This window comes from Giraffa tippelskirchi, chromosome 10, assembly GCF_054371585.1.
Source record: "Giraffa tippelskirchi isolate mGirTip1 chromosome 10, T2T-mGirTip1v1.2.pri, whole genome shotgun sequence".
Taxonomy (NCBI): domain Eukaryota; kingdom Metazoa; phylum Chordata; class Mammalia; order Artiodactyla; family Giraffidae; genus Giraffa; species Giraffa tippelskirchi.
Genome location: NC_137284.1, coordinates 22,351,431 through 22,373,053, shown reverse-complemented (window position 1 = coordinate 22,373,053; position 21,623 = coordinate 22,351,431). Strand labels below are relative to the sequence as shown.

Sequence of the window (21,623 nt, the reverse complement as noted above, 5' to 3'; positions counted from 1 at the left end):
GGCTGCCTGGAGGAGGTGAGTTCCAAAGGTTTTTCAAAGAGTAGTCTGTTGAGCCAGAGAGTTACATAATCAAGGGTAATCTGTAGAAAGCCTTAAAGCATGAGCCAAGGCAGCCTGGATGATGGTCTGATCTGTCTTCTTGTGACTGTGGTCCTGAGTCTCACATAGGTCCCCTTCCCGCACCTTTCACTCCTTTTCATTCACTTCTTCCTTCCCTCTTTTCTCCTATTTCATCTCCTTTGTATCTTCTTTACAAACCTGAATGTGCAGAAGGAGCTGGATGTACATTGCTTGGCCTTCCATCCCGTTCTTGGTGTACTGAACTCCCCTTCTTGGAGGAGATAGAAGTAGGCCCATCCCCTGTCCCCGCACCCCCAGCCTGGGCAGCTCACAGCAGTCGAGGTTCTGGACAAGAGAACGAGGGAGCAGCCAAGGCTGGGGTGTGGTCCATTGCCAGGTGCCGAGTTATAGATCAAAACACTAGGGGAAAAATTCAGCTGGAAGAGAGGTCAGTGTGTGCTGGATTCCCTGGGGAGGCTTCCTGGAGGCAGTGTGAGCTTCGGCAGGCCCTGGCCACAGCTCAGGGGAGAGGAGCAGGGGAGCCTGTCCAGGAAGGAGGACCAGGGGAGACACGGGCTGAGAAGCAACAGTGAGCACAGCTGGGGGGTGGGGTGGTGTTTATGATGGAAAAGGATCTGGGGAACCCTACGAAGTTGGGTTTTCAGCTCTTTGTGCCCCGCCTTCCTCCAGGCCCTGTGTCTGACCCAGGGGACCCCGAAACCGCCCAGGGCTCTCCAAAGGGGAGAGAGCAGTTCTGCCGGAGAGGCCTCGTTCATCCTCAAGGTAGCCTCTTCAGCATTGCTCTCCTTAGCTCCAGGACACCTGGCAGAGCCTAAGGACAAAGGAAACAGCTTTGCAGCTGATGGCACCGCCTGGTATGGAGAGCAGGAGCGGCTCCCGTGTGGGGTTGACTTGGAGGGCCTTGGGAGAGGCAGCTTTGAAGCAGATCAGCATGGTGACAGGGAGGCTGTCAGCCCCGGGTGGCCTTGTACTTTCTCTGCCTCAGTCGCTTCCGCCGTCTTTACCACAAGCTTGTGACCGGCAGCTTCTATTGCTTCCACAGCCCAGAGGAAGAAACCAAAGCTCAGAGAAGTTAGGACACAGGTCCAGGGCCCCGTGGGGACAGTTAGGGCAGAGGACAGCGTTTCAGCCAGGTCTCTCGGCCTCTGAATCCATCCTTTTTGCAGAGGACCGTGGCTGCCTTAAGGTGTGTGACCTCAGAAAGTCCAATCGGTTGTGTTTTGAGGGATTCTCCCAGCGACTGACGACTCGGTCTTGGCCTCTGAATCCATCCTTTTTGCAGAGGACCGTGGCTGCCTTAAGGTGTGTGACCTCAGAAAGTCCAATCTGTTGTGTTTTGAGGGATTCTCCCAGCGACTGACGACTCAGTGACAGCCCTCCCCTGGCCCTGGGTCTCTAGACCCTTTTCAGCCTTGACTCCTGGCTTCTTTTTTTCTCTTTCCTATTCCATTCAACTTCCTGGCTCACACAGTATCCTCTCTCCTAGCAAAGGTGCCTCAGACCCAGCTCACGTTTCCAAACTGTTTGCATCTTACGTCCCCCCAGGCTCTGACTGTGTCTCTGTTTTGCCTGATTCTTTTACCAAACCCTGAAGTGCCAGCATCTTCCCAGCTCGAGCTCAGAAGGGTTACCTGAGAGGCTGAGGGTGGGGGCCCTGATGGAGGACTGGACCCCACAGTAAGGTGTGGCAGGACCCAAGAGTTCTCCCTAGCCGCAGGTGGGAACAGACCTAGCTCTATACCCCGGCCTCCTCCTTTCCAAGTGCGTACGAGCCCTGTGAGAGGTGGTTCTGTAGGTGACGGAGAAAGGAGCAGATGCCAGACAGGATCTTCATGGGCAATCCAGAGCAACGCACAGGCAGCCCTGGCATTCAGGCCCAAGGTTGGCATCAGGGACATCTAGGGCTAAAACCAGAGGCAGGTAGAGATCAGAAGCCCAGAATCAACTGTGATGATCAGGGTGTGTATGTCACCAGCACTGGCTAGGTCAGGATTCTAGTTCTGTTTGGAGGGGGCAGAGCTGCAAGAGTGGACAAGGCCTCAGTCCTAGAAGGAAGATGACCGAGACAGAGATTCTGCCTGCCAGGGCTTCAGGCGGAAGGCCAGGTGCTGGGATGGGGCCAGTGTCAGAGCCGGATGAGCAAGAGTGAGACTGAGTGTTGTGAAAATAATAGTATTAGGTAACACTTAAATGGGCATCCTTGGTAGCTCAATGGTAAAGAATCTGCCTGCCAGTGCCGGAGATGCGGGTTTGCTCCCTGGGTCAGGAAGATTCCCCTGGAGAAGGAAATGGCAACCCACTCTAGTATTCTTGCCTGGGAAATCCCATGGACAGAGGAGCCTGGCAGGCTGCAGTTCATGGGGTCGCAAAGGGGTTGGACACAACTTAGTGACTAAGCAGCAACAACACTTACGCAGTGCATTCTGTGCTACTGGTCCATTTTACAGATAAGAAAACTGAGGCAGCAAGCGTTTAGGTCAAACTCCTGATCTCTACCAAGACTGGCAGCATGGCCCCTCACATTCATAGCTTGACATCAGCCATGGTGGGAGCATTTACACCAGAGAAATTGGCAAATGCCACAAATTATGGCTTTTTAAATTGTTATTACTTCTTTTTTTCTCTGAGAACCAGTTTAGTAGCATACCACTAGACTCAGAGGGTAAAGAACCCACCTGCAATGCAGGGGACCTGGGTTCAGTCCCTGAGTTGGGAAGATTCCCCTGGAGAAGGGAACAGCTACCCACTCTAGTATTCTTGCCTGGAGAAATCCATGGACAGAGGAGCCTGCCAGGCTACAGTCCATGGGGTCGCAAAGAGTCGGACACGACTGAGCGACTATCACTTCACTTCAGGCTCATTCCAGAGCCTCCATGAACCTCACCTATGGGTGAGAAGGCTTGTATTAACTGAAAAGCAGGCAACACCTGACACACTAGATGATGATAGCCTTTTTAAGAGCTTACTGGACCCTGCCTAAGCATTTTACATGCATCTCATGTAAAAACTTCGTGTAAGGATCAGCATTCATTCAATCTCCATGAGAACCCTCTGAAGTGTAGACACTGCTTTCCTTATTTTACAGATGAAGAAACTGAGCTGCGGAGAAGTCAAGTATCTTATCTAAGATCAGGCAGTCAACGAGGGAGCCTTGACTCAGATTTGGCCACCCAATCCCAAAGCCTGTGCTTTGTGGCGTTTTTGATGAGCCATTTATACACACTCAAACCCTAGCCCTATTTTCACTTATTTTTTCAAGAATAGATCTTGAATATCTTCCTGGTGCCAGAGTATTAAGTGAGGAAATAGGAACATCCACATCAGAGGCCATGCACCTGGTGGTTTCAGTAAAGCCTGGGTCTGGGGTGGAGGCAAACTGAATTTGAAGCCTGCTTCTGACGCTTACCAACTGGGTGACCTTGAACAAGTGACTCAGTCTGTCCAAGTCCTCATCTCCACATGTGTAGGAGGGGGCTGACAACTGTGTTTAGCTCATAGGGCTATGGTGAGAGATGAGTGATGTAACACATGCCCAGTATTGGCACGATATCCAGCACTCCCTAAGCACTCGACAAAAGGAAGCTGCCTTGATTACAGTCCACAGGTTTGTGTTTGGATAGCTCTGCATGAGTTGGGGATGCAGGCATCAGTAGATAACCACCGAGGGACTTTCCTGGTCGTCTAGTGGTTAAAATTCCTCCATTGCAGGGGACACAAGTTCCGTCCCTGGTCGGGGAACTAAGATCCTGCATGCCACATGGCATGGCCAAAAAATATATAAAATAATTAAGTGAAAAAATAATCACTGAATAGAGCATGAGAACCGAGGGGGTACCCAGCTCTTTCTAAGGGAGTCAGGGAGGGTGCTGCTGAGGTCACATTTGAACAGGGTCTTGAAAGGGTCTTAGAGAGTTTTCCAAGGAGAGAAGGGAAATGGGGGCTTTTCCCTGAAGGGAGAGGTGCATCCCAAGGCATCCTGAGTAGGAGCTCTCATCTAACGGAATGGAAGCATAGAAACACTCCCCTCCCAAGAGATGTCATCACGCCTTCACCTTTGTAATTGTCTGTTTCCTCCTTGTAAGTTAAACTGCATACCTTGGGTGGAGGAGGAGGGGACGGAAGGGGGGTGTTTTCAGAATCTTGGAGAGCAGAGGATTAAACCAGATGACCTTTCAGCCCTGAAATCCCACTCTTCGATTGAACATCTTACCGTCTCCTGTCCACCACACAGATACAACTGTCCGCAATAGATACTGACCCACACGGGGGAACTGGGCCTGCGTCAGTCACTGACTGGGGTGGGAAAGCTCCCCTTTCCCCACCCTCTACCCCCCCACTCCCCAACCGCCACCCCCCCAGCCCCACCCATGGACCAAAGCCTTGTTTCCCTGCTGCTGGGAGCGCCCTCTGCTGGTTCCCTGCTGCTCCACCAGCTCCTCCTCATCAAACCTTGATACCCCAAGAATCAAAACTTGAGACCTTAAGGAAAGGCCATTAAATGTCATTAAATTGATTTTTTTTAAATTTTCATTTGTGGATGCTGTGACTCGGATTAGAGGAAATGACTGGTCCAGGGTCACACGCTGGACTAGAGCCCAGGGCTGCTGTGCCCTTGGCCATGGAGTGCATGAGTTCCTCCAGTCATGGAGCACGGCTGCTATTATCACGCACACTCTCCACTCCAGCCTGTCTCCCGAGGTGAGCTCTCTGGGCTGCTGCTTCAGGTGGAGCAACCTGAGGCCAGGGTCCAGGGCAGGGCTTCCTTCTGTTCCTGGGAGGACATACGAGGTAACGGCCCTGTGGCTGTGAACTCCTTCGGAGCCCTGGGGACAGGAGTCTCCCTCGGGCTCCTTCACTAAGTCACCTGCTGTATGAGTCTATCAAAGTCACTTCACCACCTGAGCCTCAGTTTCTTCATCTGTAAAATGGGAGTGCTGCCCCCAAAGACCTAGGTGAGGATTGTTTTCAAAGAACACGTACAAGGTAACTGCTGTAGTCTGCCGTTTCATTCACGTTGACTCTCTTCCTATTTTCAGAGTGTTGTTTTCAACGAAGACCAAAAGCCAGAAGAGAAGAGAGCTGAGGACTATGGGCAGCAAGAGGCCGACCTGTTACTACTAGCTGTGTGCCCTTGGGCAAGTCACTGGACTTCTCTGAATCGCCATTTCCTCATCTAGAAACTACAAGGTAATGATCGTATGTTCCTTCTAGGGATGCTATGAAGATTAAGGTCTGCCTCATGTCTCTGGAAAGAAGGGGAGGGAGGAGGAAAACATAGAAGGAAGAACATGACAAATGAGCCACCTCAGAAAATGTCCCTGTTCGCACTGCCTTCCCACATGCCCTTGTCGGATTGAATTTCTTTCCAGGCGCTGAGCGTGCCCCGCTTCCTCCCAACTGCAGGCCCCTTCACGGGGCCTTCCTTCTGCCTGGAGCACCCCCGCCGCTCCTCTGTCACTCCACAACTCCTGACCCCCACCGCGCCTTCATGTCTGCTCGTCGGTTCCTTCCCGGGAACCTTCCCTGACTCTGCTGCCTCCCTCGGAGCCTCACCAGCAGCCCCCACACCCTGCACTTCTCACGTCAAACAGGCCGCCTGTGTTCCATTGCCTTTTGCCTCCCTGTACTCCCCCTCTGACAGCCTGTACTTCGCTGTATCCCCAGGGCCTCACCCTGTGGCCCGCGCATAGTAGGTGTTTGGTAAGCACTAGTGTTTGGTCATCACGAGTCAAACCCATGAGTGTTCCAGACCCTGAATCAGACTCACGTGAAAGATGGAAAACTCTTTCCGTCTTGCCCAGCCCCCACCCCTTTGCAGCCTGGGCCTCTCCAGCACCCCTTCATCTCCCCTTCCCTTGGCTGCCTGCCACGCCCACGCCACTGTCTCCCGCCAGCAGAGCAAGGTGGAGAAGCCGTCGTCATTCATCAGGGCACGTCCCAAGCAGAGAACTTTCAGACCCTGTGTTTGGGATCCAGAGCTCTCTGAGTTTGCAGTCTGCTCAGACGTGGGGACAGATGGCTGGACAGTGGACAGCTGGGCAGGGAGGGTAGGCAGCTTGGCAGGATGGAAATAGCAGTGAACTAAGCATTGGGAGTCCTGGGCTCAGAGCCTATCTGTTCCACGAGTTTGCTGCACGCATCAGTCTGAGCACTGTGGTTGGCAGCAACAGAAACTGACAAACTTACGCAAGAAAGCTGCTTGTTAGAAGGCTTTGGGGTGTGACACAGGATGACAGGTAACTGACCTCTGGTCTTGGGCCCTCCCTGTGACAGGGGACTGGCAGAGCACCTGGGGAAGAGAGAGGCAACTTCCAGAAGGGAATCAGGATTTTTAACCACCTGAAAACAATTGTTCACACCCTTTGTGACTTGAGGCAAGTACTTAATCTTCCTTGCCTCGGTTTCCCTTTGGGGACATCCTAAAGCCGGCCTCTCTCCTCCATTCACCTCTCCTGTGCTTTGTCCAGAGAAAACTTTCTGCCCTGGCCCCAGATGGCACCTCTTCCCATCCGGACATTTGGGGATGGTAATGAGGAGGTGACTGAGCACCTACGTGCTTCCCTGCCACCGCCCCGGGAAGGAGGGCGAGGCCACTCCACCTGCAGGCTCTGAAGCACATGGCTCATTTGCAGGAGGCGGTCAGCCTGGTTCTCCATGAAGCAAGCATGTCCTCTGCCCCTGCAGATTGAACGTGCTGATAAGAACCTGGGTGGCATTCTGGGTCCCTTTCTGGCCATGACATGGCCATCTTCTCCAGGTTGGAAAGCTCCTGGCTAGGTTCTGCCCACCTAAGAACCCTCAAAACCACTACCCCTAAGACCCTGCCACTGCCCTCCATCTGACCTTTAACAGGTACATCAACAGGCTTGGGCCCTGAACACCTGGGATGCAGGGGTGGCTGCCGGGGTGAACGTGCTCTCAAGTCACTGCTAGGGGAGGCAGGTGCACAAACAGCTAACTAGAGCAGCAGAACAAAGTCAGAGGCAGACAGGAGTATGAGCCGGTGCGGGGTGGGAACGGAGATGGGAGACCTTAATTCTTCCCGGGAGATCAGGAGGTGCTTCATGGAAGAGGGGATGGGGAGAATTAGTTAAATTTGACAGGAGGGGGAAAGAAACATCAGGCTAAGGCAACGGCACAAACAGGCCTGGAAGTGGGAGTGGACAGGTTTGGTCCTGAGGACATGGCCGTGTAGTGGGATTCAAGCTTTGGGAGGTGGTAGAGGCTCCGTGTGGACACGTCGGGGCGTCTAGAGCCTAGAGCTGTGATGCCCAACCTTCTTGGCACCAGGGACCAGTTTTATGGAAGACAGTTCCTCCACGGACGGGGTGGGGGATGGTGTTGGGATGATTCAAGCACATTACATTTACTGTGTACTTTATTCCTATTTATTCTTTACTTCTGTGTGTCCTTTATTACATCCGCTCTACCTCAGATCATCAGGCATTAGATCCCAAATGTTGGAGACCCCTGCTTTGGTGAGCCCTGGGAGCCCCAGGAGCAGGAAACCCAAGGTAGAGGGTATATTTGCCTGGGGTTGGGTCAGGAGGTTCCTGGGGGCTCAGCCTCCCACCCGGAGATGCTGGCTTCAGCATCCCAACTCCTCCTCACCCACCTGGGAAGAGAGTGCAGACTCCTCTGCCTCCCTCCCCAAACCTGTCAGCTATTTCTCTGCATGCATCCTGGGCAAAGCTGGCATCCACTCCAGGATGCCTCCTAAGAGCACCCACGCATCCACCATCCCACCCTCCAGGCAGAGGTGATGTGCCCTGTGCCCACAGCCCATCCCAGGCAGGCCTCTGTTAGCACGCTTCCCCCAGCCCCCAGCGTTACCTGATCTGTCTCCCCCATCAGCCATGAGCTCCTGGAAGATAAGGTGGGCTGGTCCAGGCCGAGTCTCCAGCACCCCTCCAGGTGCACCATTACCTTCACACACGAACGGACGAATGACGCTGATGACATTTAAGGTTCCAGGAGCCCAGGATCTAAACCACCTTATTTTATAGATGAAGCCTCAGGGGTCCAGAGTGAAAGAGGATTGCCCAAAGTCATAAGCAAGTGGGAGAGGAGTTTAAGAGGTAAGTTTGGATCATAGCAGCACTATTCACAACACCCAAAAGGTGGAAGCAATCCAGAAGTTCATCAAATGATGAATGGGTGAAATGTAGTTTGCCCGTGGAGTCGGATATCATCCAGCCGTTAAAAGAAATTAAGTACTGACACATGCTACAGCGGGGATGAACCTAGAAAATGTTATGCTGAGTGAAATGATCCAGACACAAAAGGCTACAATATTGTAAGATTCCATTTAGTTGAAATACACAGAACAGGCAAATCCGTGAGAGACAGGAAGAGGATTAGTGGTTAACAGAGGCTGAGGGAGGGGAAGATGGGAGGGACTCCTTAAGGGGTGCAGGCTTTTCTTTTGGGGGCGATGAAACTTCTGGAACTAGATGATGGTGGTGGTTTCACAACATTATGGATGTAATAAGTACCCTGGAACTGTATGTTTTAAAATGGTTTAAATGGTGAATTTTATGTTATGTGAATTTTACCCCAAATGTAGTTTGGGACCAGATCAGGTAACCACCAGCTGGGTCTAATGTCTGTTCCTCAGACATATGCCACTAATCACCCTTCCTACAACAGACCTCCTCAGCCCAGGGATGGGGGAACCCGTGGCACCACTTGGTTCAAGGGAAGCCCCACCCGGTTGGCAGGATTTCTGCTCAGGTGCCTCTGCTGGGTCCTGGCCTACATCACTTCCCCAGCCTACTGACCAACTGCTTCCAGTTAATGCCAAATACTCTATCCATCTCAAGCCTCCGGGATGCGCTCCTATGTCTGCACCGTGAAGGAAGTTCTTCTCCTTGTGACCCCTCATCCACCTAGAAACATCCTTTAAGAACCGGCTCCTATATTCCCCTTGCCGAAGACATCCCCTCCAACCCCTCACCACAAGCTGAGCTCCCCAAGATATCACATGCATGCAACCTATTAAAGCAGGTGTGGGAGCAATCGTGTTTGCCTGTGTGTCTCCCCAGAAGACTGGGAGTTGCAGGGGAAAGGACCTGGCGTGTTCGTCACTGTGTTCCTAGTGCTGCTGCCTTGCTCCCCGAAGCTGCTCAGTGAGCGCTTGTTGAATGGGGCACTGGCTTTGGAAAGGTTCTTTCCCCTCCCAGACATTCTCCATCAGTGAGGGAGGGACAGGCCGGGTGATCTCCAAGTCCCTTTATCTCGGAGGTTCTCTGGTTTCTAAGAGTAGCAGTGAGGGGCCAGTCCAGCAAGTGGCTGCCTATGGTCACAGGCCAGTTTTCTTCTCCTGTGTCCTCGGCTGGTTGAAGTGGACAAGGGGAGAGAAGGAGCTTGCAGTCATCTACAGCAAGCAGCTATTTCTCTCTTGGCTGGAAGGAAGGAGGGCAGTGCCCAGAGACTGGACTTCTCAAGTAAGCCTGAATGCACCAGCTCTGCTCCTTGGAAATCTAATTCAAACCCTCCCCTGAACAGCCTCTACATGCAGGTTTTGGTGAGATTGCCTGGAGTCCTTCGACTGCAGGGCCCAGAGCAGGCTCTTGCTTCATTGTCTTCTCCAGATGAGAGGTGCTACTCTTTCTGCTTTCCTGATGATGAAATTAGTCATTTTCTAGGAAGCTTATTTATAGAGTCTGCTGCACACATGCAGGGCTGAGCTATTCTGAACACGACTTGGGGCCTGGGAGGCTTGAGGTGTGAAAGCAGCTGTGACTCACTTGTGGTCCCCTTGCAGAGGTCTCTGGATATACCTGAGTTACCTTTTTGCACTGAGCCAGGGGTCAGACGTTTGGGGCTGCCCTCCAGCCAGAGCGTTCTTCAAGGTAAAGAAAGCAAAAGCTCTGGATCAGGAGGTAGGGGGTAGGTGTTCTCCATCCCCATCCGCTGGCTACCCACTTGGCATATAACCTGGAGCCAGGAAGACCTCCCTTCTGTGTCTTCATTTCCTGCTCTGCTAAATGAAAGGGCTTCCAGCTCCATGATACTGGCCTGCTGTGGACTGCAGTGGGGGAGAAGGGTTCCAAGTGCCTTCACGAAGACCTGCCTTCACAAAGGCAGCTCAGATAATGGCCATGTTTGAGGGGCCTGAGGTTTTTTCAAGAAGGTCAAGGCAACATTCACTTATTCAACGAGTGTTTCTTTATTTATTGAACACCCACTATGAAGCAGGCACCAGGCAAGACTTTCAAGCTACAGTGATAAATGAAACCCAAATGGTGGTCCCTGCCCTCTTGTCACTTATAATCTAATGTTAGTCAAATAATGGCATAAGGTAAAGTGAAATTTAAAACTCTGTCAAAGGCTGTGAGTAAAGCGTAATGGGAAGTAGAGCTCGGGGGGCAGGGGGCGGGGCTCTCCAGGCAAGAGAAAAGCATGTGCAAAGGCACTGTGTAGAAAAACCCCTGTCCTGATGTAGCTAGAGTGCAGAGGTTAAAAAGGAAAGGGGCATGAAATAAGGCTAGAGGGATGAATGGAGGACAAAACATTCAAGATCTAGTAGACCATGTCTAAGGATTATTGTCTTTGTTTTGAGTGTAATAGGATGCCATTCAAGTATTTTTTTAAAGAAGAAAGTTCTATGGTAAGTGTGAAGGAGTTGATTCTAGCTCAGGCCTGCCCTATCCTGTTGTGCAGGCTGTAAACTGCACAACGTACAAAGCCATATAAATCCGAACTATACGGAGCATGTTTCGGAGGTCAGCCTGAGTGGATGCCAGAGACCAATTAAAAGACTGCCTCAGTAATCTAGGCAAGAGATGCTGCCCTGGACCAAGATATAGGTGGCAGAGAGGGGGAAAAGTGGAGAGACTCCAGAGACATTTAAAGGGCCTTGAAGATAGCAGTCATCTCTCTGCAAGAGAGCCGGGCCCTGGGGTTTGGGATTCTCAGAGATCCTGCCAACTGGAGTGAGGAAAGAGTAAAACAATTGCCAGTTGAGAGCAGAAGATGTCAGAATCAAAAGGGACATCCTTACCCCGACCTCTGTGCCCTTCACTGTTTCAGATTTGCAGCTGGGCCTGAAGTCGGCCTCAGGACCAGTCCAACAGGCAGGATTGCAGGGCTAGTGGGTGGAGAGGTAGTTGACCTCTTGAACTTCTTGGAAGTATCATGCTAGCAAGGGTGTATTAAAGTTTCTTCTGGCTGCCAGTTTCAGAACTCAAATCCCACCATCTTAAGGTAAAATATTGGAATTTATTGGAGGGATCAAAATCACTATAGACATTAATTTCAGCCATGAAATTAAAAGACGCTTGCTCCTTGGAAGAAAAGCTTTGACAAACCTAAACAGCGTATAAAAAAGCAGAGACATTACTTTGCCAACAAAGGTCTGTATAGTCAAAGTTATGGTTTTTCCAGTAGTCATGTATGGATGTGAGAGCTGAACCGTAAAGAAGGCCGGGGACTGAAGAATTGATGCTTTCAAACTGTGGTGCCAGAGAAGACTCTTGAGAGTCCCTTGGACTGCAAGGAGATCCAACCAGTCGATCCTAAAGGAGATCAGTCCTGAATATTCATTGAAAGGACTGATGCTGAAGCTGAAGCTCCAATACTTTTGGCCACCTGATGAGAAGAGCTGACTCATTGGAAAAGACCCTGATGCTGGGAAGATAGAAGGCAGGAGGAGAAGCAGGCAGCAGAGGATGAATTGGTTGGATGGCATCACCGACTCAAAGGACATGAGTTTGAGCAAACTGTGGGAGATGGTAAAGGACAGGGAAGCCTGGTGTGCTGCAGTCCATGGGGTCACAAAGAGACACGACTGAGTGACTGAACAACAACAACAATTGGAAGGATCCTGGGGCAGCTGATGGTCTTAACAGGCATGTTGCTCAATCAAGGTTCAGGATGGGCAGGAATGAAGCAGCTCCAAGGCCCTCAGCGACAGATGTTTCTGGACCTTCTCTCCAGGGCACTGTGGCTACCGTGGTTCAGCCCCCAGGATACATTTGAAAAGTGCAGGCTGCCATATGACCCAGCAATCCCACTGCTGGGCATATACACCGAGGAAACCAGAATTGAAAGAGACGCGTGTACCCCAATGTTCATCGCAGCACTGTTTACAATAGCCAGGACATGGAAGCAACCTAGATGTCCATCAGCAGATGAATGGATAAGGAAGCTGTGGTACATATACACAATGGAATATTACTCAGCCATTAAAAAAAATACATTTGAATTGGTTCTACTGAGATGGATGAAACTGGAGCCCATTATACAGAGTGAAGTAAGCCAGAAAGAAAAACAACAATACAGTATACTAATGCATATATATGGAATCTGAAAGATGGTAACGATAACCCTATATGCGGGACAGAATGAGAGACACAGATGCATGGAACAATTTTATGGACTCTGAGGGAGAAGGTGAGGGTGGGCCGTTCTGGGAGAATGGCATTGAGACATGTGTATTGTCATATGTGAAACAGAGCACCATTCCATGTTCGATGCATGTGACAAGGGCTCGGGGCCGGGGCAGTGGGATGATCCAGAGGGATGGGAGGGGGAGGGAGGTGGGTGGGGGGTTCGGGAAGGGGAACACATGTAAACCCATGGCTGATTCTTGTCAATGTATGGCAAAAACTATTACAATATTGTAAAGTAATTAGCCCCCAAGTAAAATAAATAAATTTATTAAAAAAAAAAAAATAAAATAAAATAAAATAGCCTTATTAAAGTTTAATTTACATGAAATATGTAAAAAAAAAAAAAAAAAAAAAAAAAAAAAGAAAAGTGCAGGGGAGAGGTTCTGATTTTCCCAGGCTGGTGGGCTTGTCCAGCTGTGGATCAGTCAGCTACTGCTTGGGGTCATACACAAAGGGCAGGCAGAGCTACTGGAGCCACGCTACACAGCAGGCCGTTCCCAGAGCAGGGAAGCCCTGAGAGCAGAGCAGTTATCTCAGGATATGTCAGACTACAGAAACTTCCTGAAAAATGAAAGTGAAAAGGGAAGGTCATGTCCAGCTCTCTGTGACTCCACGAACTGTAGCCCACCAGGCAACTCTGTCCATGGGATTCTCCAGGCGAGAATACTAGAGTGGATAGCCATTCCCTTCTCTGGGGTATCTTCCTAACCCAGAAGATACCCAGACGGTATCTTCTTTACCATCTGAGTCACCAGGAAAGTCCACAGAAACTCCCTGGGGTCTGGCTAATCTCCAGCAAACTTTTTCCAGCTTACTGGGTGAAGGAGAAACTATAGACCCCAGCATAGTCCTGAAAGGTACCCTGATAAAGAGGGTTTTCTGATTTCAGAAGGAAATAGAACATTTAGAATATGCAAATACACAGACAGCTACTTTTTCTAGCTATTTCTAGAGAAGAGTTTTGCATACCACTTTGTACTGCCTGAGCCACAGGGAATGTGCAGGACATGGGGGAGGGCTGGACACAGACTGTATGTCACCCAGATCCCTCTTGATCACCCATGGTTCAAACCCCCAGAAACTAGGAGGCAGAATGGCACAGCAGTGCAAATGTGAGCCTGAAGTCCTAGACTGTAATTTCATACCCCGCCCTACCCGAAGGTGCTGTGTGACCTGAGGCAGGTTACTTAATTTCTCTGAGCCAAGTGGAATGATCCCTAATTCATGGAGTCCTGATGAAGACTCAGTGTGATAAAGTTTGCAAAGTGCTTCGCATGAAGTAAGCCCTCTTTCCATGGTAGAGGTATGGTGCTGATGGTGGTTTTAGTGATGCTGCTGCTGATTATTCCACATGAAAGACACCTGCAAAACTCTGCCCCTGCCTCTCCCGCTTGACTCCTCCATAGATTGGTCTTTTCCTCAGGTCCCCCTAATGGGACAGGGTTTTTCCAAAGGACCAGTGCAAGAAAGGAAGTCTTTTTCTCTTTGCTCAGGGTTTTGTCTTGATCCCCACTCATCAACAGCCTCACCTCCCATTTTTCGTCCTGCTGCAGGAGTGAGAGAGAGAGAACCACACTGCTGATGACTCCGAGGGAGGGGCCCTGGACATGTGCTGCAGCGAGAGGCTGCCCGGTGAGTCTTGCCAGCACCCAGGTGCTCCCAGAGCTCTGAATGGAGGCAGAGAGCCCCCAAGGACCCTGGGGCTGGAGGAGAACCTGGGTGGCTGTGAATCAGCTCAAGGGGAGTGACTCGGCTGGTCCGTAGGTCTTTATTTCAGTGAAGAATTGTTTTTTGAATCCCTGATGTCTCTCTGATACTGTTTGGAGCTGCTCTAGGCTCAGCTGGAGGGAAGAGCAGGCAGCTGAGGATATGTGGGAGAGTGGAGAGATGGGTGAAGAGCTATAGGGATTCCAGGCTTGACTGGGACATGACCACTGGCCAGTGGTATACTGGGCAGACTTTGAAGGGTAAGATGAGGAAACACAGCCTTACTGTGGCATGAATCAAGGGTAGGGGGGAGAATGTGGAGAAACTCCCTAACAGTACTGGGGAGAAGCCTGGCTGTGAATGTCCAGTTATAATGCCTGAATCCCATTGACTGCTCTTGCATGGAGTGTGAACCATGGCCATTGCTGTCACCACAGAGAATTACCAAGGCACTCCCACCCATGAGGTGCCAGCCCGTCCCAATTATAGACCAGATACCCAAGTCATGCTAAACCACCTTGGAAGGAAGGAAGGAAGGAAGGAGGGTGGGGGAGGTTTTCTGTGTGCTTTTACCTTTTATGAAAGTTTTTATTGATTTTTCCCTCCTAATAACAAATATCCATTGTAGAAATATTAGAAAATAAAGACCAGTTTAAAAAAAGAAAAAAGAAAAAGAAAAATCACCATGATCCTATCACACCTCATACATTTTCATATCTCCTTTTCCAAAAGTGTTAGTGTTAATTACTCAGTCATGTCCAAATCTTTGCAACCCCATGGACTAGCCCACCAGGCTCCTCTGCCCAAGGGATTTTTCCAGGCAAGAGTACTGGAGTGGATTGCCATTTCCTCCTCCATGAGACCTTCCCAACCACGGATCGAACTCAGGTTTCCTGCATTGCAGGTGAATTATTTTCCACCTGAGCCACCAGGGAGGCCCCTCCCTTGCCAAACCTCTTTGTTAAGGGAAAAACAACAGCTTTTGAATTCTAATTTTGAAGTCCTCCTGTTCAGTTCAGCTCACTCATGTCCGACTCTTTTCTACCCCATGGACTGCAGCACACCAGGCTTCCCTGTCCATCACCAACTCCCAAAGCTTGCTCAAACTCATGTGCATCAAGTTGGTGATACCATCCAACCATCTCATCCTCTGTAGTCCCCTTCTCCTCCCGCCTTCAATCTTTCCCAGCGTCAGGGTCTTTTCCAATGAGTCGGTTCTTCGTATAAGGTGGCCAAAGTATTGGAATTTCAGCTTCAGCATCAGTCCTTCCAATGAATATTCAGGACTGATTTCCTTTAGGATGGACTGGTTGGATCTCCTTGCAGTCCAAGGGACTCCCAAGAGTCTTCTCCAACACCACAGTTCAAAAGCATCAATTCTTCGGCGCTTGGCTCAGACCTATAGCTTGTCAGAAATCGCATGATTGGCAAGGAAACTTAGAGTATTGAGTCTTCAGCAACCCTCTTTAAGACAGACACAGAAAATAACTAGGTATGACTCTAAAACGATGACTGTTTAAGCAGTTGTTTTATTCACGCCAGGAGCTGGGGCCCCAGCGACTGATGAAGCTCCTCCAGCCTCCTAATGAGCATTTGGCCCTTTGATGTAATTCATACCTTGTCCAGTAGGGGGTGCCATTGCTCAAAACACTTGATGGCCTGTTACGATGGGCTAGGATGGATGCCATCGCCCCAGAGTCCTTGTGGGAACCCAAAACAGCTATCTTGAGGAAAAGAATTCTCCAAGGGGCTATGAGAGCTGTCTACAAACATCTGAAAGGCTGTCTTGTGAAGGGGACAGCATATCCATTCTGTATGTCTCCGGAAGAGGACATAAATCCAATACATAGAAGTTAAAAAAAATAGGCCTTGTTGGCCCACAGGATACAGAGCTTTCTTTTTGACTCTAAAAGAAATCCAGTCATGGAACTTGATAATGCAAGACAAAATGAGTGTTCCGTCACTTGAGGCATTTAAGTATTGTCTGGATAGACATTGGAAATTTCCGCAAAGGGTGGGAGGTCGAGATGACATCACAAGTCCTTGCAACTATTAAACAGTTCTGTGATTCAGATATGAGTCATAGAATTCAGAGATGATTCTACAACCAGGGATGGCCCCACTGGCTAGAAAAAAAATCCACAGAAAATAGGACATAGTGTATAGGAATCCAGAGTAGCATAGTGTGGAGGAAAGAGCACCAGGTCTGGCCTTAGAATCCCGCTGTTCTGTATACAAGCTGTGTGTTTATGGACAAGTCACTTAACCTTGCTGGTCCTCTAGTCCTTTGTGTGTGAATGGAGACAACAATATGTACATTTATCCTCACCAGGATGAAATAAATGTAATCACATGAGCAGTCATTCCACAAATACTTGTTGAGCACCTACTGTGTGTCAGATGCTATGCTAGGAATATAGTGGAATATGATAGGAATAACATAGTCCTTTCCCTGCTTTGAGCTGCTTCTGGAAAATAGAATGAAGCCACTGCAGAGAGGCTGCAGTAATAAGCATAATGTGTTCCAACCCTCTTTCCCATTCCTCCCCAAAAGCCAACAACCAGCAGAGAATGGAAGGGGAGTAGTGATCACCTCCACAGGGCCAGGCACTGTACTAGATGCTTTACATGTATGCCAAGGGGCGGGGACACCAACAGGGTATGTGAGGAGTCAGCTCTTTCCTGACAATGTCTACTGGGAGACAGCATCAGATTCCACAGGTAAAGGGCTCAAACCCACAAGTCCACCCTCCACTTCAGACGCCAGTTGCAAGCCCAGGTTGTTACCTGTGCTTTTCAGTGACCCGCTACCAATTGGAGGTTCCAACAACCTGCTCCAACTCAGGATGCCAGTCGCAAGTCCTGAAGGTCACCTGTACTTCTCACCTATGATTGGCTCTATATCAGAGGTTCCCACAACCCCCACCCCCCACCTCAGGTTTGCTAGAATGGCTCTCAGAACTCAGAGAAACATGTTAGTTACTAGATCCCCTGTTTATTATAAGAAGATATTAAAGGATGCAAAGATGACCGCCCAGACCAAAGAGAATGCTCAGGCAGGGTGTTGGGAAAGGGCTCGAAGGCCCCATCCTTTCCCAGCACCACTGTTCCCACATCCGAGTATTCACTGGCCCGAAAGCTCTCCAGGTCCTGTCCTTTTGGATGTTTCCCGAGGCTGTGTTACATAAACACGATTGATTAAATCATTGGCCATTAGGAAATGATTCCATCCCCAGCCTCTCTCTCTTGAGGTTGGGCCTGGGACTGGAACCAGTACCCTAATCACATGGTTCTACTGGCTACCAGCCCCCACCCTTGGGTGGGATCCAAAAGTCACCTTCCCTGAAGCATTTTCAAGAACTAAAGATGTGACCAGATATTATCCCATTGCTCTTCTAGCTCAGGAAATTCCAAAGCGTTTGGAAGGTGTGAGTTGGGAACTGTGGATAAAGGCCAAGTATATATGAGAAATATATATTTTGGTCATCTGAATGACCAATTATAAATTTCTTATGAATAATAATATCGTAACATATCTCACTCAATCCTCTCTGCTGCCCTAGGAAGTTCAGTTCAGTTCAGTGGCTCAGTCATGTTCGACTCTCTGCCACCCCATGGGCTGTAGCACGCCAGGCTTCCCTGTCTGTCACCAACTCCTGAAGCTTGCTCAAACTCATGTCCATCGAGTCGGTGATACCATCCAACCATCTCGTCCTCTGTCATCCTCTTCTCCTCCTGCCTTCAATCTTTTCCAGAATCAGGGTCTTTTCCAATGTGTCAGTTCTTGGCATCAGGTGGCCAAAGTATTGGAGCTTCAGCATCAGTCCTTCCAATGACTGATTTCCTTGAGGATTGACTGGTTGGATCTCCTTGCAGTCCAAGGGACTCTCAAGAGTCTTCTCCAACACCACAGTTCAAAAGCATCAGTTCTTCAGCAGTCAGCTTTCTTCATAGTCCAACTCTCACATCCATACATGACTACTGGAAAAACCATAGCTTTGACTAGACAGACCTTTGTCGGCAAAGTAATGTCTCTGCTTTTTAATATGCTGTCTAGGTTGGTCATAGCTTTTCTTCCAAGGAGCAAGCGTCTTTTAATTTCATGGCTGCAGTCACTATCTGCAGTGATTTTGGAGCCCAAGAAAATAAAGTCTGTCACTGTTTCCATTGTTTCCCTAGGAAACAATGATTGCCCTGGGAAATTAGGTATTATTTCCCTAGGAAACACAATGATTGCCCAAAGAAATCAGATATTATTCACTATCCCCCATCTCATAGAAGAAAGGGGCTTTCCTGGTGGTTAAGATGATAAAGAATCCGCCTGCAGTGCAGGATACCTGGGTCTGATCCCTGGGTCTGAAAGATCCCCTGGAGAAGGGAATGGCTACCCACTCCATTATCCTTGCCCGGATAATTTCATGGACAGAGAAGCCTGGTGGGCTACAGTCCATAAGGTCGCAAAGAGTCAGATACAACTGAGCTACTAACACTTTCACTTTTCTCATAGAAGAGAGGACCAGGGTCCAGGGAAGTTAGAGAGTCTGTCCAGGTTCGTTTAGCTAGTGTTTGGTTGAGGGAGGCTTCACTCCAGGCAGTTTCTTTCCAGAGCCCAGGAGCCACTACCCCATTCTGTTTCCTTGTCACCATTAAGCCATCATCTTCTCCTGGCACCTTGTGGCTGCTGCTGCTAAGTCGCTTCAGTCGTGTCCGACTCTGTGCGACCCCATAGACGGCAGCCCACCAGGCTCCCCCGTCCCTGGGATTCTCCAGGCAAGAACACTGGAGTGGGTTGCCATTTCCTTCTCCAATGCGTGAAAGTGAAAAGTGAAAGTGAAGTCGCTCAGTCCTGTCCGACTCTTTGCAACCCTATGGACTGCAGCCTACTAGACTCCTCCATCCATGGGATTTTCCAGGCAAGAGTACTGGAGTGGGTTGCCATTGCCTTCTCCGGCACCTTGTGGACTGAGGCAGAAATAACTAAGGTGTGTATGTCTCCAGGGAGGAGTTAGGAGGAGTTGGTGATGTCACTGTGTCTGTCTCCGTTTGTGTTCTTCCTCTGGGAAGCTTGCCTGCCAGGGCCCAGGCAAGTTATGTACCCCTCTAGACATCTTGACTGATACTGAAATAACTTTTTGTCTGTTTCCTCCGTGAGGCCATGAGCTCTTTGAAGGCAACTGCCTTTCTCTTCCATCCTCCATGGCAGCATTTATTCACTCATCTCTTCATCTGTTTACTCACTATTCATTGATCACCTCCATGTGCTGGCCACTCTGTAAGTACTAGATAGTCAACAATGAGCCAACCTGAGAAAATTTCCCCTTCACAGGACAGGATCGTGAACTAGCTAAGAGCAGGCATTCTGAACCCAAACGTGGCTCTACTACTGGGGTGACTGTGGGCAGGCTGCTTAACCCTCTCAGTGCCTTGCATTTACAAAAATGGCAAGAATAACATTCACTCCTATGTGGAATTGTTGGAGGATGAAATGAATGAATAGAGCTCAAAACAGTGCCTGGAATGTAGCAAGTATTACATAAACATTTGTGGGACTTTCCTGATAATCCAGTGGCTAAGAGTCCAGGCTCTCAATGCAGGGGTCCGGGCTCGATCCCCGGTCAGGGAACTATGTCCCACGTGCCGAAACTAAAAATGATTCCACGTGCTGCAGTAAAAATTGAAGATCCTGCATGCTACAGCTAAGACCTGGCACAACCAAATAAATAAATAAATGGTAAAAAAAAAATACATTGGCATTGCTATTAAGGAAAAGATAGACTATAAATAAGGAAAATATATAGTCGAGCGGATGGTGATAGTGCTATGGAGAAATTAAAGCCAAGAAAGGAAGGGTTGGAAAGGACTGGGACTGGGGGGGGGTAGGGTGGGATGGGGCTTGGCATTATAAATAGGGTAGCCCTGAAACCGGATAAGGAGTAGACTTCCACAGTGTTCATCAGCCAAAACCACTGACCTAAGTTTCCACTTGGACCTAAAAGGAGTTGGAGATATACAGGCCCAGAGACTTGGGATGCTGGGCCTTTAGAATGAGCCCATGGGCATGGCAAGCAGTTGCATAACGATGGTATAAAAATACAGCCCTTGAGTAATCTCTCCCCCTCCCAGCTGTCTTCCCCACTGGGCAAGACTAAGAGGCAAGGCAGAGTGAGGACCAGCCATGCCTGGGTGACTCACTCATTCCTGCATGCGATGCCAGGTGGGGATGACATGGCCAACATTCCTGGGGCCGCGGTCACCCAGACCTGAGCTGGTGCCAAGCAGGTCATCCAGTCCTCCCAGACTGAGATTTCTGGGTGAAAACATCATCAGGCATCGCCGACACCTGCAGGCAGCCCACAGCTGCCCCCGGGACAGGCACTCTCACTCGCATGCCATGCCCGGAGGCGTTCCACGCAGGCGCACACACGCTCGTGTTGGCTCTCACTTGTCACAGCCTCATGCTCGTGTATTCACGTGCATGTTGTACCCACACTCAGTCCCCTGGGCACACACAGCTCCCACACCTGCGAGTCTTCTTCCTCTTGCATATCCAAGACCTCTCAGCTCCATCACCCTGTCATCCAGCCCTTTCCACTAGAGATGCTGCTTAGAGGTGGACACACTTGCTTGTTCACTGTTTCTTCTTTAGGTCTCTTTCTTTCCTGCAGCCACGCCCCCTTCTCTTGCACGTGCAGATAAGCAGGCTCGTTTCTTTCCTCTGCTTCTCCACCCTGTCCCCAGCCCTCACTGCACGCACTTCCTAGGTGCTGTGGTGGGCAAGGGCGTGTCCCCAGTTCTGTGCACATGCACACATAGGTTTTTTTCCAGCATGCACACACTCTTTTCCACATGCTCACCCTTCTCTTGTACTCCCCTTTGCTTGCTCACTTCCTTGCTCATTTACTTGCTCACAGTCACCCAAACACATTTATACATGCAAACTCACACTCCCCAACCCCCCTTCTGTGTGTAGGTGTTCACATTTGCGAGGAACCAGGCAAGCCTGCTGATGCTGGGGCCTCAGCTCCTGCCGAATAGCACCAGTGCAGGCCTGGCCTGGGACCAGCAGCTTCCTCAGGGGTGTGGGGCAGAGGAAGGAGGTGAATAAGACAACAGTAGGGGCTTCCCTGGCGTCTCAGTGGTAAAGAATCTGCCTGCCGATGCGGGAGACATGGGTTCGATCCCTGATCCCAGAGGAGCCCTCGTGCCGCAGAGCAGCTAAGCCCATACTCCATAACCATTAAGCCTGCGCTCTAGAGCTGGGGAGCTGCAGCTGCTGAGCCCAAGCACCCTAGAGCCCATGCTGCACAACAAGGCAAGCCACTGCAGTGAGAAGCCTACACAATGCCACTGGAGGGTAGTCCCTGCTTGACACAACTAGAGAAAAACCCACGCAGCAACAGAAACCCAGCACAGCGAAAAATAAATATAGATAATTTTTTA

General features: G+C 49.9%; 1 protein-coding gene across 4 annotated transcripts in view; it reads left to right on the top strand.

Annotated features, from left to right (window-relative positions):
- The window catches only part of PTPN5 (protein tyrosine phosphatase non-receptor type 5), a 58,903-nt gene that overhangs the window by 10,771 nt on the left and 26,509 nt on the right, over positions 1–21,623 (top strand). For 3 of the 4 annotated variants that reach the window (XM_081533727.1, XM_081533726.1, XM_081533729.1), the window contains exons 2-4: positions 5,118–5,268; positions 8,088–8,159; positions 14,030–14,108. In XM_081533727.1, the coding sequence (XP_081389853.1) occupies positions 14,084–14,108 (25 nt within the window). In that variant the 5' untranslated portion in view covers positions 5,118–5,268; positions 8,088–8,159; positions 14,030–14,083. The remainder of the gene's footprint in view (positions 1–5,117; positions 5,269–8,087; positions 8,160–14,029; positions 14,109–21,623) is intronic. The other variant, XM_081533728.1, reaches the window with a different exon arrangement.